The sequence below is a fragment of the Tupaia chinensis genome, unplaced genomic scaffold (genome assembly GCF_000334495.1).
Source record: "Tupaia chinensis unplaced genomic scaffold, TupChi_1.0 Scaffold000164_1, whole genome shotgun sequence".
Taxonomy (NCBI): Eukaryota; Metazoa; Chordata; class Mammalia; order Scandentia; family Tupaiidae; genus Tupaia; species Tupaia belangeri.
In genome coordinates this window covers 1,545,656-1,563,862 of record NW_006159638.1, presented here as the reverse complement: position 1 = coordinate 1,563,862, position 18,207 = coordinate 1,545,656, and the positions used below count along the sequence as shown (strand labels likewise).

General features: G+C 38.1%; 1 protein-coding gene across 6 annotated transcripts in view; it reads left to right on the top strand.

The window, feature by feature from the left end:
- SLC44A5 (solute carrier family 44 member 5) overlaps positions 1-18,207 on the top strand; it is a 372,817-nt gene that overhangs the window by 294,149 nt on the left and 60,461 nt on the right. For all 6 annotated transcript variants that reach the window (XM_006146053.1, XM_027770865.1, XM_006146051.1 and 3 more), the window contains one exon: positions 17,515-17,599. In XM_006146053.1, the coding sequence (XP_006146115.1) occupies positions 17,515-17,599 (85 nt within the window). The remainder of the gene's footprint in view (positions 1-17,514; positions 17,600-18,207) is intronic.

Sequence of the window (18,207 nt, the reverse complement as noted above, 5' to 3'; positions counted from 1 at the left end):
GCCCATGCGCCCGGCGTGAGATTTAAGCCACCGGGTCCGAGACGCAAACCGCGGTCGACTACGTGGGAGTCCAGACATAGCCATTACGCTAACTGCTGGTTCCCCAGAAACCCAGTGGCTTTTGAGGAGCTGTTGGTGAGAGTATGACAGAAAGTAAGAACAATGTGATTGGAAACAGGAGCAAAGGACACTTTCTGTGTGTTGCTGAAAACACTTCTGCCCATGGTAACATGGGAAGTAAGACATGTACTTAATAAATCTAGCAACAGGGAACATCTGTAGGAGAAAAGCCAACCCTGAAGAGCCTCATCCATACTTGCACCCTACTGGATGATGAGGTCCAGACAACGAGCCTGAGCCTGAGGCTGCAATTGGATGAGGCTCCTGGGGGGGGGGGTCATGGAAGAGATTAAATATATTTGCATTTGGAGGGAAAGTGAAATACTGCAGCAAGAGTGTGGACCACAGAAGTTTTAACACATGGCTACAAATTATTTGCTATTCCATTCATTAAGATTTGGGATCTGCATCTCTTCCCTTTGAATCTGGTTAGGCTTGTGATTGTTTCCCTAATAGAGAAATGAACCATCCAAAGCACTTCAGTAGAGGGTCTTGATGTTCTGGTAATTTATCCATCAGTACAGAGTATTAAAGGAGTGTCATCGTAGTTCCACTAGAGATAGTAGTTCTGAAAGTACCAAGTAAAGAGAGGAAGAGGAACCCTTCTTAGCATGAGGTAGAGAATAAACAAAATAGTTTGTAATAAAGTGCTCAAACTTGACCTCATAATTTCTGGTATTGCAGTGTATGTTCTTTGACTTGGGCCAATAATGCAGTCCCATGACTATTTTTCTGTTCATTACGGAAATCTAGGGTATCATTTTCTTTCATGACCTGATATGTCCCAAAATACTAATGAGGGATCAGTCCTATTTCTAGTTTCCAGAAGAAGAAAGATTGCTTATAGTATATAGAGCTCTATACACAGGGAGTAAACAAATGCTTTGTTTGTGCCATTTGGCATCATTTCATAGATTATCGCTCATCTGGATCTTTCCACCAGTGTCACGGCTTCCTATACTAAGATCCAAGACAGTAACTTTTAAGTCTTTAGCCATTGCTCAACTGTTGCTCCCCAAAATGTGATGTGTATCTGAATGGCTACATCTAAGGTAGCTTTTCAGTTTATCAGAAATAGTTCTTACTCTAGGTCCTGCTATTGTCTCTGGAACATCAGCCCTCTTTGCCTTCATGGTAAGTTCCCTTTGAGAGTGTTTTTATCCTTTTTGGCCAGCAGATCTAGTAAGGATCATTTTGATCCATAAACTGAAATCTCAGGGAGAAAGATTTGGGGTCATGTCCTTTCTTTCTCTTAAAGCAAATTTTGCTTTCCCCATCCCAAGGGATATTGAGGAAGGGAGAAGCCGTGTTTTCTTAACTAAGAGAGGTCACTCAAGTGACCTTTTAAAGAACAAAACTAATTCCAAAATGACTTTTTTGTTCTTTCCATGCAGAGGAGCAGTGAACAGTGTCTCTTACAAATACATAAAATAATTACAATATTAATTTAATTTTTTAGCTTTATTGAGATGTAGTTAATAAATAAATAGTTGCATATTTAAAGTATACAGCGTGATGATTTGATATATCTTATGTAATAATTCCCACAGTCAAGCTAATTAGAATATCTATCACCTAATATAATTATTCGTGTGTGTGTGTGTGTGTGTGTGTAGAATGAACACTAAAGATCTTCTCTTTTAGCAAACTTCAGGTAGATAATACATAATTAGTCATAGTTACCATGTTCTACATTAGATCTCTAGAACTTATTCATCTTATGATTGAAAGTTTAACCTTTTGACCTATTTCTTTCCACTTCCTTTACTTTATAGCTCTTGGCAACCACCGTTGTACTGTCTGCTTCTATGAGTTTGACTTAAAATATTGTACATAAGATTGTGTGGATTTGTCTTTCTTTGTCTGGCTTGTTTCACTTAGCATAAGGTCTCTTTAGGTTCATACATATTGTCACAAATGGCAAGATTTTTTTTTTCTTTTTAAAGGTTGATAATATTCCATGTATACATATTTACCGTAATTTTTGTTTTTATCAATTCATCTGTTTACAGACACCAAGGTTTTTTCCATGTCTTGGCTATTGTGGATAATGTTGCAATGAATATGGAAGTGCAGATATTTTTTTGAGATATGGATTCCATTCCCCTTGTATAGATGCTCAGAAGTGGGATTACTGGATCACGTGGTTGTTCACATTTTAATTTTTTGAGAGCCCTCAATACTATAATCCTTAATGGCTATACTTACCTACATTTCCACCAGCAGCATAGAAAGGCTCCCTTTTCTCTATGCCCTCTTCAATATTTATCTCTTGTGCTTTTTTTTTTTTTTTATAATCCCCATCCATACCCCACCAGGCATCCTGTTTTAGTGTGGAAGCTGTGTGGTGTGACCCCAGGTACATTTTACGGAAAACTGGTGATAAGTGACTATACCAGTGAGTCCTATTGTGCTTTTAGTTTTTGAATTAAAAATAAACCTACCTATCTATTCACAGCTTGGAAACATTGCTTTTAGCAGTGTAAAATAAAGTAAAATCAGTTCTCTCAATTAAAATCAGTTCTCTCAATTAAAAAAGTAAAAATTTAAAAGAATTCCAATTCTAACATTTTTGTTTATTTATTTATTTTACTTTGCTATTGGGTGTGTGTGCATGCTGGGGAGAGACAGAGAGAGCTAGAGAAAGAGGGAAAGTGAGAATTTCACTGAGGGCGATGACCACCCCACAATCCCTTCTCCTCCTTTCTTCTCTCAAACTTTTGGGCATGCACGCATTCACATCCATTGTTTTTCAAGTCCCGGGTCTCAAACTCAAACCAAGCAGATGGCCATGTAGGATCCAAATGCCTTAACTTCCATGCCACTTGCTGACCCACAATTTAAAAATTGCTCTAGTAAACTTTTCTTTATGAAAAATGTATTGTAGGGAACCAGCAGTTAGTGTAATGGCTATGTCACTGGACTCCCATGTAGTCGACCGCGGTTCACGTCCCGGACCCAGTGGCTTAAAACTCACACCGGGCGCGTGTGCGTGCGTGCCCAAGATCCCGAGAGGAGAATGGAAGAGAAGGGGCTGCAGCGTGACCACCCCCCTGGGGGGTGATTTCTCGCTTTCTGTCTCTATGTCTCTCTCTGTCTGGCGAATGCACACGCCCTATAGTGAAAATCTCTCCAAAAAAAAAAATGTATTTGTAAATAGCCAGAGGCAGTATTAAATGCCCTTTCCTACTCTCTCTCTCTTTTTTTAAAGACTAATGTGTGTGTGTTTAAATATTTAATTATTTATTTATCTATTTCTTGTGATTTTCGGGCTGCTGGGCATGGGGCTTAAACTGCCGTTGCCCATGTAGGAGTCTAAGTGCTTTGACCAGCATGCCATCTGCTGGTCCCATCCCTTTTGCATTCTTTACAAATACACAAATGTTCACAAATTACATTAAATTCTTATACTTCCCTTTGTTTTGAAATCTTCATTTTAAAAAGAAATCATTTCGTTTTGACTGTTACTTGAGCAGAGTTCTTAATATTGAGTGAGATTTTTACTGTTTCTTTGTTTTTGTATTTTGCTGAATTCATGCATTTCAGATGATTTTAAGTGGAACGCTGTTAGCATGAGAGGGACTGATCTGTGCTCAAGGACAGCCCTAAACTTACCATTAGGTGGAAGAGGCCACCTGTGAAATGATAAACAACAGTTTCTGTTTTTTTTTTAATCCAGGCAACTAGATACAGGGCTGTATCCAAAAATGTTTCTATAGCAGCAGTGTCATCAACACAGATTTTCAAATTCGGTATCATGTGTCCTATTATCCGCTTCATTGCATTTGTAAATTGCTTGTGTTAAAAAGCCATAAGCACAATTTGGCAGGCCTGTTCCTCACATATTAAAACAGTTAAAATGTACCTTTAAGGGATACAAAATAATGATTTGAAAGCCAACATTCCCAACCAGCAAGTGTTTAGGGAATGCCTTAGCTGCCCCAAACAGATTTGCAGTTAATTTTTAAGTGTCAGTGCAAGCAGTTGGTCTAATCACATTTTCTCCTTGACAGAGGGCTTTTTAATGGCTGCAACTTGTGATTCAACCCTACAGCACAACAGGAGCATGCTTTGCAAATGTTTGAAAGTGGAAGATAATGTTAGATAATAGTACTTGCTCCTGGTACTTTAGTAACATATATTTCTTTGACATGAGCGAAAGAATAATTTGCCTGAGTAAAGTTTTCATCCATTTCTTACCAATTTTTGGTTACCCGCTGAGAATGACCCCAACAGAATTCCATTACCAATCATTTGTCTTCTCGCTTCTCTTTCTTTCTTATACACTCACACTCACCTGCACGTACAGGAGTATGCATCAACTTCACTTGATCTTTTAAAGTTATTTCTAAAACAGAGAGGTAATAGAGAGAAAAAGATGATTGATCCAGATTTGCACTGATTGTGATCATTTTGTTTTATTCACCGACATAACCTGGGAGTTTAATTCTAGAGCCTAACTAATATTCTTTTCACCTTTCCTTTAATAAAGAGGATGCATGAGGACTGAGTAACAAAGGTGACTGAGGCAGAATCCCACAACAATCTCCTAATGCTTTTCTCTCCATTCCTTCCCATCCTGCCCTTTCTATTTCCACCCTGAATTAAGTGTAAAACAGCAAGTATCAGGAAACAGTTTATAGGGAATAATGAAAAGCGAGTATTCATTTGCAGGCAAAGATCATGAGCAATATGGTATCTATCGCTTTGCTACTCTGAGACTGATGAGTTCACTTTGCTACAGTGTTATTGTTAATTTTCAGCAATTCGTTTGTTAAATTAGTCTCTATTATATACTGCCTAAGTCATTCTTTATGACTTTGAAGGACCCATTCTGCCCCCACCCCTCACAGGGTTCTGGCCGCGTTGTTTGTTCAACTGCTGGAAGTCTCTTTGTGCCTCTGTTTATTCAGCTCCAGCATTATGTCTTTAGAGACATTCTTTATGACAATCATGACTAAACAGAGTTGGCCTTCTTTCTTTTGGTTAATGCTTATACTACAGAGTCAATAAAATTATGTCACATGATCTCTCATTCTTTGGTCTTTTTGGCCAAAAAAGACCTCAAAGGAATTCATGGATCTTTCAAAAAAACTGTTGTTTACTAGTAGATGTTAATAAGTAGTAGATGTTAACAGACATTTTAGTCCTACTGCGCTGCTAAACAGAAATACCTGAGACTGGGCGATTTATAAAGAAGAGAAGTTTACTTGGCTCATAATGATGGCTGGGAAGGTCAAAGGCATGGGGTATGGGACGGGCATCAGGCTGGCCCTCTGATGCTGCATCATGACATAGCTGACAGAAGTGGCGAAGAAGGCAGGCATGTGCTGAGAGAGGAAATAGAATGCCCTGTATGTCTCCTGCAGAATTTCTGTGCATGCCTTTCCCATGCCAGCTGGTTGGATGGTGGCCTCTGGTTAGGTCCTACTTCTTAAAGAACTTTCCTAAGCCATTATACTGGAGACCAAGCATGAAACTTATGGAGACGAACTGTAGCAATAACAAAGCAATTCACACCATAGCAATAATAGAGATTACACTTGTCATTTTCGGAGGTAATAAATTACAACAGTTTTTAGAAAGGATGAGAGCTCTTCTTTCATATAATAAGGAGATTTTGCCAGTTACAGCACCACACCAAGTAAATGCCCATACTAGTGACAAGGAATTTGTGGTGGCCTTGACCCTTTAAAAGAAAATTTGAATAGGAAGAGAAGGACCTACCTGAGCAGAGCCTCACCTGTGGCATACACAGCTGGCATTGGCCACCATACTACACTAAAACACCTCCTTAGAGTTCATTATAGAAAATAACCTAAGGTACCACCTCTCCATCCAGTATGTGAGATCACCATTCCCTTTACTTTCTGTGTATACACCACTCAGGTCTCCTTTGAGTCCCCGGGACTCGTCTTGTCCCCACTCCTCACAGGTTTTGGCCATGTTGTTTATTCAGCTGCAGGAAGCCTCTTTGTGCCTCCGTTCAATCTTCAGGTCTCACCTCCTGGATTAGGTCTAAAGACATCATCTCTTACCTCTGCATTCAGTCAGTTGCCACTGAGAATCACTTTGTGACATGTGTGTTCCTTTGTAGTACTTTTCAGCATTGAAATTTCACATTTAATTTTGCAATTAATTCATTAAGGTACCCCCCCCCCCCCCAGTAGACTATAGGCTCTGAGAGAGCAAGGACCCTTATACACCCAGGGTCTAGCATGATGTTCACATTTAGGAGGCACTCAAAAATATTTGTAGAATGAGTGAGGAAAAGAAAGTACATATTCCTGTCCACATTATTTCAACTGCTTCTTTACCATAAAAACAAAAACCCCTATCTTCTAATGAGAATTAAAATCTTTATCAAATTATGAATAATGGTGGACTAACATTTGTGTAGACTAAGGCTTTTGAAGATCAACATAGTTGCTAAAAACGAAAACAAAAATATTGTGGTAAAGGCTAATATAGTTTCAGGGCTATTGGTTGTTCTTCCATTTTCTTTCATTCCATGTCTACTTTTTGCAAATCTGTCTTGAGAGTATGCTTTGTCCCATTTTTACCTCCTACTCTCTCCCCTTCCATTTCACAGACTAAAATTAAGAAAGTGCAGATTTTTTGCTCTTCTCTTTTCCCATGTGACAGTGTGTTTTGACAGAAGAAAACTCTGAAAACCTGTATTTCTGTTTGTTTGGGCATTTTTAATGAAGTCCTAAATGTCTTGCCAAAAATGTCTGAAGTCCCAGCTTTGAATAGACTGGTTACTCATTCAGAATATGGGCTGGGTATTTTTCATTTCCTCGTTCCAGATCTATTCTCTACCTCCCTCCTCGTCTGTCCCCCGAGAAGCTGGCATTTGTGGGTTACATCAACAGGCCCTTTTGTCTTTGGTTTTTGATTGGTTCAGCCTATGGGAAGTATTAACAGAAATTTGAAGTTTAGGAGAATGAGCTTGTAGAATTTATTCCTCTGGCCTTCTGCTGGTGCATCTCCATAAGTTGCCTACTCTCCACACCTAAGGTCACAACTCTTAGTGAGCTATTAGTGAGTTTTTTCATTCAACTGCTCTCCTGGATTTGGGTTACTCCTTCCTCCTCTGTCTCTTCTGTCTGAGAGGTGAAAATGGCTGCCTGGTTGCTGTTTGGTGCTAGCCTTTGGGTTCTACACTAATTCTTATTTATCTCCTTTAATTCTTTTTGTTCGTTTATTTTATTATTATTATTTTATTCATGGTAGAGTGCTGCATGCACACGAGAGAGAAAAGTGTCCTCCACAGGGTGTGGTCACATGATCCTCTTCCTTCAATCTTCCAGCAAGTCTAATCTGGGGCACTTGTGTGCATCCTTGGCATGTTTCAGGCACACCAGGCTAGGGATTTGAACCATGATCACCATGTGGGATCCAATTTCTCTTGAATACCACATTACTGCTGCACCATGGAGTCAGCCCTGTAAATATTTTCTTTACTGAACTCTCTCGAATTATCTGGAGTACAATGTCTCTTTCCTGTTGGGACACTGTTGTTTTCTACCAAATGGCACCCCAATTTTGAAAGGTACTGTTTCCTGTGAGGTCTAACTGAGTCTTTAATGGTATTCTACTGTTCCCTAAGGCTAGCTATTTCTGGGTAAGTGGAGTTCAGTGCTGGTGACAAATTTGTCACATAAGCATTAATAGGAGCAAGATCAGCCTTTGTGAGTAAAAGTCCACGTTATCAAAAACCACGCATAAGCTTCATCCCTGCTGTCATGATTGTTTTCACAAAATCAATAAGAACTCTTCCATCTGATTATTGAAAGTTGCCTCTATAGAGGGTCTTTAATAAGCAGCCATGTAAGACGTAAGTATCTTCACATTCTGGGCCCTTTGTGGGGTCAATTCTAGTTATTTCTCTAACTTCCTTGTCATTGTTAGCTAACATTTTAAATTTTGGGTTCATAATAATGTGACCGAATTATTAGCTTAAATCTATAGATGGATAAATGATTGAGTCACCTACTCTTCCAAAGCAGACAACCAGAAAAATTTCCTTGGTCAATGCCATCAGATCCTCCATAGCTTTCTGTACATCTAGCTTAATATTTTTCCTTCTCAGCTGATCCAAGAGACCTTTCCATGCATCACAGGTATGTGTTAAAGCAGCACCAGGAATTGACACTACTATCGTGAGCAATCTTTTTATGTAACTTCTTCTACTTTCATGACTTTCTGAAGTGTTGTGTGGTTACACTATTTGTACTTGATAATGGAGTGCTGTTAGGCACAGACAACTTTAGGCTTGGTGGGTCCAGTAACATCCATGTCATAATGGCATGGTATGTTACAGCTCATGTCATGGCATGACAGCTCATGTCATTGGATGAACATTCAGCATGTAGGAACTATTTCTCAAAAGAAGAGTCATTTCCTGAAAGAACATAGATTCTTGTTTGTTTTCACAAAACCATAGTGATTTCCACCATGCTTCTCTAATAGGCGTTTGCTACAGGGCTTATAAAGGATCCTGTATTCTGACAGGTACCTTAAGCACCATCAAGTCCATTCTGTCATATAGACTTAGTAGCCAACCTACTTGTCAGTAGCCTGGATTATCTGGAAAACATTTTATTTCTTGGCGTTTTGCTCAAATCTGGCAACCAGTTAAGTGTTGTACTTCTTTTAACAGCAGAAAATGTAAGGTATAGTAATTTATCTTTAACTTTGGAGGAGATATAACTACTGAATCTTTCAGGAACTTCAGCTGGGTAGAAGACCCTGTATTTTTGTGAGACTTTTCTCCTCTTCATTAGCATACATGTGCCTTCATAAAGCATCATGATTACATGCTAACCAATTATTTTTTAATCGAGTGAGCTGTTTTATTTTTTATATTACATTTAATCACATATATCTTTACAGTGTATTACATTTCTTTTTCCAGCATGATTACCATGCATATCAGTCAAGACAAAGACATTACTATCCCCATCATCATCATCAAATAGCTTTTCATCCTTTTTTTTCAGATTATTATTATTATTTATTCTCATTATTTTTTTAAGCAGTTAATCCCTATATATTATTTGACTCATTTGGACTGGTCTGAGAATTATTTCATGTTGGGTAAATTCTGTTTACATGCTAACCAATATTTTAAGATCTTATCATCAGGGTGTATCTTTGTAAGGAATCTGAGTGGAATCCATGGAATAAGGATACTATCAAAAACTATAGATGAACTTGTGGCAAAGATCTCAAGGTTATAGGAGCTTGAGAGATGAAACCGATGGTGCAGTACTCTCTCTGGCAGGTGAAAGCACATACCCTTGATGTTTTCTACTTATTGGGAAAGGAGAAAAGCATTTTCTAGATTGTAGCAACATCCAAGGTGTTAGAGGCTATTCTGATTTATTGTAGTAGAGAGACCACAAACTTGAATAGCAGCTACAATTAAGGTCATGACTCAGTTTAAGTGTAAGAGAATCTACTACCATTCTTCAGAACCTGTTTACTTGCTGTATTGGTCAAAATGCTATGTAGTTTCCTTAGAAATAATGTGTTAAGAAATAACACATTGTTACATTATAGTATAGTAGTATACTACATATGAGATGTGTTGATTTCTATATCCTCAGTCTGTATGTGCCTATTACAAAGTAAGGGTAATAAATGACTAAATGAATAGGAATGTGATGATTGACAATCCAATATAAATGAATGGAAATTTGGTCACATTCTAGATATGGTCAAATATTCTAGATATGTTAAGATAAAGTTTTTCTTTTTAACTTTCTTTTAAGAACTAAGGTAAGTAGATATGAAGTACTGTATAGTTGGCTAGCCCCTAAAGAATATTTTATATCAAGTTTAGGGTTTCATGTATTAAGTCATATAGTAAAGAACTCTAAAATTCTAAAGTTCTACAAATTGTAACTATTAGTTTAAAACATAATAAAGCAAATCAAACAGAAAAGATTTGTTTTATAATTATTATGGGTATTTAATTTGAAAGAGAGAAAAATAGTTTAACTACTTCCTTAAGTACATAAAATATTTTTAAAAGCTATATAGTGGTTAGGTACCTATTGCTGCATAGGTACTCTACACTTGGAAAGTGAAAATAACATTTAAAAAAAGATCTCAGTGTTTGTGATAGGGAATTAGGGATTGGCTTAGCTGGGTGGTTCTAGCTCACAGCTCTCTACAAAATTGCAAGTCAAGCTGGGACCAGCAGTTAGTGTAATGGCTATGTCACTGAACTCCCATGTAGTCGACCACGGTTCGCATCCTGGCCCCGGCATTAAACTCACACCAGGCACGTGTGCATGCATGCCCAAGATCCCAAGAGGAGAAGGGAGGAGAACGGATTGTGGAGTGGCCATCCCCCCTGGGAGGGGGGGTCGGTGATTTCTCGCTGCCTCCTCTGTCTCTCTCTCCGTCTGTCTGGCGAGCGCATGCGCCCTATAGCAAAAACCTCTCAAAAAAAAAAAATTGCAAGTCAAGCTGTAAACTGAGGCCACAGTCAACAGAAGGCTTAACTAAGATGCAGGGTGTACCTTCAAGATGCCTTACTCATATGGATGTTGTCAGGAAGCTTCAATTCTCACTGACTGCTGACAATCATGTTGGCTCTTCTATAAGACTGTCTGGGTATCTTCATAACATGTCAGATGGATTCTCCTAAAGCTTGTGACTTACCAGAGAGAGATCAAAAAGGAAGCTGCAGTACCTTTTATTACCTACGCTAGGAAATCGCCCAATGTCTTTTCTGCAACATTCTACTTGTTAGAAGGAAATCACCACGTCCAGCCTACACTCAATGAGTGTAGGAAACTAAATACCACATTTTGAAGGAGAAATGTCAAATGATTTATAGACATATTTAAAAGCTGCCATAGATGATGATCAGCTGAATAAAAGCAAGTAGGATAGAATTATAAGAACTTCATAATAGTGTTAAAAGAAAAACTTTTCACACATTTAACTTAGCAGGGCTTATTTGAACTAAAAAAAATTTCCAAATTGGGCAGCCCCTAGAACTGGTTCTTTGGAATTTTGAGTCACCACATGTTGAATAACATTTACAGATAGGAAATGGAAAGTCTAAGGTACAGAAAACAAAAGTGAGGGAAATGGGGTAGAGAGACAGCAGGATTGGTTATAGTTTGGCATTTGTCTCATCTAACTGTATAAACAGTGGACTATGTGTGACTGACTGAAGCAGAATTGCTGTGATTGGCTGTAATGGCTATTTGTAAGAAAACCAACTCATGGTGACCAGCAGTTAGTGTAATGGCTATGTCACTGGACTCCCATGTAGTTGACCGCGGTTCAAGTCTTGGACCCGGTGGCTTAAAACTCACGCTAGGCGCATGAGTGTGCATGCCTAAGATCCTGAGAGGGGAATGAAGGAGAAAGGATTGTGGCATGGCCATCCCCCCAGGGGGTGATTTCTCGCTTTCTGTCTGTCTCTCTCTGTCTGGTGAGCGCATGTGCCCTATGGCAAAAACCTCTAAGGAAAGAAAGAAAGAAAGAAAGAAAGAAAGAAAGAAAGAAAGAAAGAAAGAAAGAAAGAAAGAAAGAAGGAAGGAAGGAAGGAAGGAAGGAAGGAAGGAAGGAAGGAAGGAAGGAAGGAAGGAAGGAAGGAAGGAAAGAAAGAAAGAAAGAAAGAAAATCAACTCATGGGGACTAGCAGATGACATAGCAGTTAGGTCACTGGACTCCCACATGGTTGATGACAGGGTGGTTCAGGACCCTAGTGGCTTCAAAATCATGCTGTGTGTGTGTGTGTGTGTGTGTGTGTGTGTGTGTGTGTGTGCACAACCAAGATCCAGGGAGGAGAATGGAGAAAAAGTGATTGAAGTGTGGCCATCCTCTTTGGTGGGGATATGTCTGCTCTCTCTCTCTCTCCCCAGCGTGTGTACATGCTCTCAGGCAGCCACCACTGCATTCTTCAGTCAAAATCAGAACTCAGGGACCAGCAGTTGGCGTAATGGCTATGTCACTGGACTCCCACATAGTTGACCACAGTTCGAGTCATGGACCTGGTGGCTTAAACTCATGCTGGGCAAGTGTACATGCGTGCCCAAGATCCTGAGAGGAGAATGGAGGAGAAGGGATTCCAGTGTGGCCATCTCCCTTGGGGGGTGATTTCCCACATTTTATCTCTCTGTCTCTCCAGTGAGTGCATGCATCCTATAGCAAAAATCTCCCCGCAAAAAAAGAAAGAAAGAAAATCAACTCCTAAGTGAGGTTATGGTGTGTTTACAGAAACTCAAGTTTGTGAGTAAGAGGCTTTCTCAGGATAATATAGTTTGGCTTAACAATAGCATACTCCAAAAAATTCTGAGAGAAAAAAAAGACTATGTAGAATCTATTGTTTTGTTTTTGACATTTATTTATTTTAGTTTTTGCTATAAGGTGCATATGCTCACCAGAGAGAGAAAGTGAGAAATCTCTCCCTAGGGGAGATGGCCACACCACAATCCCTTCTCCTCCTTTATCCTCTTGAGATCTTGGACATGCATGCACACACAGTGATTTTCAAGCCTCTGGGTCCAAGACTCAAGTTGGCCATGTGGGATCTAGTGCCTTAATCTGTGCACTACCTGCCATCCATGTTCCTGACATAGAGGGTGAATAAACATGGAAACCAGTGGTTCTCAGCTAGAGCAATCGCACAACACCTGCGTAGGGTGTCTTTCAGAAAGTTTGAATTGACTTTTTCATTGTCGTAATGTTTGGGATATACTATCGGCATTTAGTGGATGGGAACCAAGTCAGATAAATATCTTGCAATAGTTGGAACAGTACTGCGTAAGAATGACCCTACTTCCTGCCTGACTTGCCCATGACTCACTGATGTAGGTGAAACTTGTTTCAAATTATTTGAATCTGTAACTCTTATTTGAAAATTATAAATGTTATTTTGTGTGGTTTAAATAAATACCAGGGGAATTTGAAGGAAAGTACTTCTTTGTTCAACTCACTATGATTTGTTCATTTATGAAGATTGTATCATTGACAACATCTACATCCTCCTGCAGTTATAGCTGTTACAGTCATAGTGATTTTGCCTGTAAGTACAAAATACCCATATACTTCACTGAGCCTCCTACTGGGTTATTGGGAAAGTTGTGATGCATTTTTGCATGGAAAGACAGAAAAATACATCGTGATTTTCCCAATAACCTAATAGTTTAGCAGCACTTGATCATTTGCATATTGATATAATACTGTTGAACTATAATTTACTTTCTCCAAATTTCTCATTTACATTACAGTTAGGGTATCTTATTGACTTTTTAAAAGAAATTCTGTGTGGGGGCAAATTATGTTATCTGTGACTATTATTCCAAGTTATAAAAGGGGCATTGTAAAATATTTGTTATTGTGTTGGATATGATGGGCTTAAGAATGACTATCATACAAACCAGTGATGGTATTGCACTATTAATCACCTTTTATAAGAAGCCCATGAGATTTGTTGGAAAATGCTGTGAAACGGTTCCATCAGTAGAGACATAATATAAGACACATATGTGATGTTATGCTTTTTATTAGCCAAACTTAAGATAATAGAAGACCGCGAATGAAATTACTTTCAGTAATGAGTTCATAATATATTTTATTTATTTAAATATAACTAAATATTTCAAATATGACCATTACAAAAAATACTAAGGTATTATTTTTTTGTTCATGTTATCTGTAAAATATCATACATGTTTGGAACTTACAGGATGTCTCAATTTGGATAAATAATTTGAAGTGAACAGTAGATATATTGACAGCATAGCTCTTGAAGTTCCATGAATAGGAAAATTCTAAGAAAGGGAATAAAATGTGAGAAGTCCCTTATTTATTAACAACAGCAAAAAAACTGCTGCTGCACATTTCCTTTGCCTCTTCTTTTTTGCAGCTTTCAGCTCAAAGTCTTAATGTTCCAGCTCAAACACAGACCATCTGCAGCACAACTTCCTTGCCAGAGGCTGTGTGGAGAGGTGTAGCCCCAGCTCAGTACACACAGCCACCTGTCACAATTCAAAGCTAGAAAGTCAAGAAGGAGAATTCTTCCCTTGACACTTCCATCTTCATTTCCCTCTCCTTTGTCCTCAGTCCTCCAGATCCATCCCAGCCAGACATTCTGCCTATCTCCAAGTGCAAAACTCTTCTCCCAAATAACAAGGCTCCCAAATCACCTCTGTTGTCGGCCTTTCCTACATTACACATCCAGCTTTTGGCTACTCTTCATTGAACTGATGTCTTTGTCATTTCCTTATAATCTCATTCCTAATCTGTACTTTAATGGGCATTACTGCCACTCTAGTCTAGTCAGTAAATTCATGGGCCTTAGAGAGCAACTATAACTAGGTTGAACCCCTGTGTATGCCACTTCAAAGTTAAATTATCTTGAGACATTAAATTCTGAGCTTTAGTTACCTATACAATTTAGGTGAAAATAATACCTACTTGTTAGAATAGTTGTGAGACTCAGATTAGGCATGGGTGTAGTAAACTTAATATAGCACCTTCCAACTAATGAATGGAAACTCTTATTATATTTTCCCCTCTATCTGTAATTCCAGCCATGTGTCCAGATCCTAACTACTTTTCGTAGTTTTGCTCAAGTACCACCTCTTCTCTAAGCCTTTCTAAGACTTATTCTCGTCTTAGAAATGTATTTCTTGAGAACTCTGACATAGACTTATATGATATTGATTTCTAGTATAGGGCACATAGTAGTTATTTGGTAATTCTTTACTTAACTGATGGATGATGAAAAAGAAAAAGAAGGGCTAGTGGTAGCATGGTGGTTAAGGCAGCTGGATCCCACATGACTCACTGTGTGGTTAGAGCCTAGATTTGACTGCTTGAAAAGCACACTGGGTGCATATGTGTGCATGACCAAAATCCCCAGAGGAGAATAGAGTAGAAGAGATTGAGGTGTAGCCATTCTCCCTAGGAGGGTGCTTTTTCACTTTCCCTCTCTCTCTCTTCAGCAAGTGCACATACCTTATTGCCTAAAATAAACACTTAAAATGTTAAAGAAGGAAAAGAAAACTATAGAACATACTGCTTATACTTGATCTACTTTCCTCCAACTCAGCTGAGTTTGTTTGCAATTCCTCAGAAGAAATACATGAAAAGGAGAGAATAATGTTTGGAAAGTCTTAGAGAAGAGGTAGAACTTGAGCGAAACTATGAAAAGTAATTAGGATCTGGACATGTGACTGGAAGTAGGGAAGGAATTATAGAGGACAGTCACATTTGCCAGAAGCTCCCCAGAAGGATGGAGCCCCAGCTGCCTACTATTGTACCCTACTTGTTAACATGCTTTTTATTGGTTTTTGTCTCTTCACGTCTCACATCCCTCACACACACTTAAGATTCCTTAAATCACTTCCCAAGAAAATACCTGCATCACAATGCTTGTCTTTGATATTCTTTTGGGGGAAATCCGAATAAGATAGGAAATAACATTACTGTGTCCCTGTTGTATTCCAAGCACCATTTTAGGATTCTCTTTTTATTATTTTCCTTCCTGTTGTCAACAGTACTAAGGGGTTGGGTATTATTATGTCAAAATGTAACAAAATAGAATGCCAAGTCTAAACAATTAAGTGATTTATATTAAGTAGCAAATCTAGCAACCCAATGCTTCTTGAGGTGCCCATTTCTGAATTACTAATTATATAGAAAAAGAGTAAACCATTTCAGGATAAAGCTAAAAGAAACGTATTTGAAAAAATAGAGTTAAGTAAAATTCAATTTCTTCCTTAGGGTTTGCCAAAATGTGACAAACTAAAATAGAGAAGCAGAATTTAATAAAATAGTGTCTAGAGAGACCTTGTGCATTGAACTCTTAGATGTCATTGAAATCCTTATTTATAGTCCATTATTTTTTTTTTTATTCTGGGAAATAAAGGTGGGAAAATACGGCAGCAGAGAGGTACCTGAATGAGTCAAATTTCATATAGAGGTAGTAGAAGATGAAACCAATTTGGCCTTTGTGGTATTAGAGAAAGAATTAGACAAAGGGGACTTTTCCAAGGGCTCACATACTGTAAAGAAAGGCTTAGATTGATGAGAAAATATTGAGAAAATTTTCTTTTCCATATTAAAATTCTCACTCAAAATTGATATATGTTTTTAATCTTCTCAAGTCAGATGGTTCATCTACTTAAGGGTGATTGAATTATAACTTAAAATGTCAGATCCAATAAATATGGGTAAAAAGATAGCTAGACAAATGTTAAAGGAAGTAAAGGACAAAGAAAAGATTTTTTATATTCAGAAGCAAACATTAGATGGCCAATGCATCATCTAGATTTTTAGAAATTATGTTAGTCAAATTGGAGAAGCTAGAAAAATTCAATTAGAATCAAGAATTATTACCCAATTTAGCTGATGCATGTTACTTTCTGTGGTCCTATGGTCTGGCTGTCAAATCAAGTTTATAATTCTTAAAATAGAGTGATGAGTCTATGTGAGTTAGAGCCTGGTCTCTTCGTAGTAAACAGGATTGAGTCTTCAATTTTCTTGAAGTTTCAAAACACTTGGTATTTATATTAAGCTCTGAGATTATCAGACAAAATTTTTAATAATTTTTTTTTGTTTTTTTTTGTTTTTTGCCATAGGGCACATGCACTCACCAGAAAGAGACATAAAGGGAGGAAAAATGAGAAATCACTCTCTGGGGGTGAGGGGAGGGGATGGCCATGTCACAATCCCTTCTTCTCTACTCTCTTCTTGGCTTGAGGCATGTATGCACATACATCTGGCATGTTTCTAAACCACTGGGTCTGGGACTAGAGCAGTGGTGTTAGCCATGTGGGATTTAGTGCCCTAATGACCACAGCACCTGCTGTCTCAGGTAAGCTTTTATTTTGTATTCCTCTGGAGTTGCCACTGTTTGCTTGCATAAGGTCACATGAAATAATAAAAACCAGTCAACTTGAATGGAGCATTGTAGTTTTATTCCTTCGAATTTTTAGAGGTCTTCATTTGTGTATAACCAGAAGCATTACGTCATATTATTTATTGTAAATTTATTAGCTCTGCTATGAAGTCATTTAGTTTGAACCCTAGAAAAAGCGACTTTTAGCCAACCAAGCTTTTACAGTGTGCCCTGTAATTCGCATTTTAATAAATGTCATTTTCTAAGTGCATTACCTCATGTTTTGGCTACAACCCAGATGAACCCTGAGAGATTAAGAGAAATGTGCTTTCCAACTGATTCATCCATATTTTATTTCACTTTTCATTAAGAAATTACTCTTTGAAGAAAATCAATAATCTTCTGTGACTGAGGGGAGAGGTTAGTGTGTTGCAGTTTGCATTCTAATGTTTCAAATCAAACTGCCTTTAGCCAGCTGTTGTTGATAGAGATTTTGTCCTTTCTTATTTCTACAGCCTGGGTACATGGCGACCCCAGGAGAGTGGCCTATCCTACAGACAGCCAAGGTCACTTTTGTGGCCAGAAGGGCACCCCCAATGAGTGAGTATGGCCACTTTTGCTTTGTGTGATTTTATTGTCTAAGTTGAAATTTAGAAACCACTTTTATATTAATTCTACTTGATTTAAGGAGACTGAAATTTGTAAATGAGACCTTCCTTCCTCTTTAACTAGAGATAACTATAAGTACTTGGAAGTTTCATACTCTGTGACTTGAGATGCAATGTTATTATTGTTATGCAGTATTTTATTAGAAAATGTGGAATCTCTGCTAGGTAAAAATATAATTATAATAGATGGATTGGAGCACTGATTTTATCAGAAGCCATATATTAAAATGTTTTACAAAATGGGCTCTCAGAAGACTGACTTGTGAGTAAACTGCTAAAAAAAGTAGACAGTGCAGTTGTCAGAATTACTTTTGTCATTGTGCCTACCAACAAATCATTTCAAAGAGAAAGGCACATGCAGAAAGTCTTCAATCTCTGGCAGATGTTTCAAGGCATCCTGGCTAATGTGGACAACGCCCCTGAGCAGCTGAGACAAGGAAGAATATTTCATCAAATTCCATCCTTTCTAATGTTTACCATAAGTTTTTTATTCTGAAAGCAAGTTTTCTTTTCTTTTCTTTTCTTTTTTTTTTTTTTTTT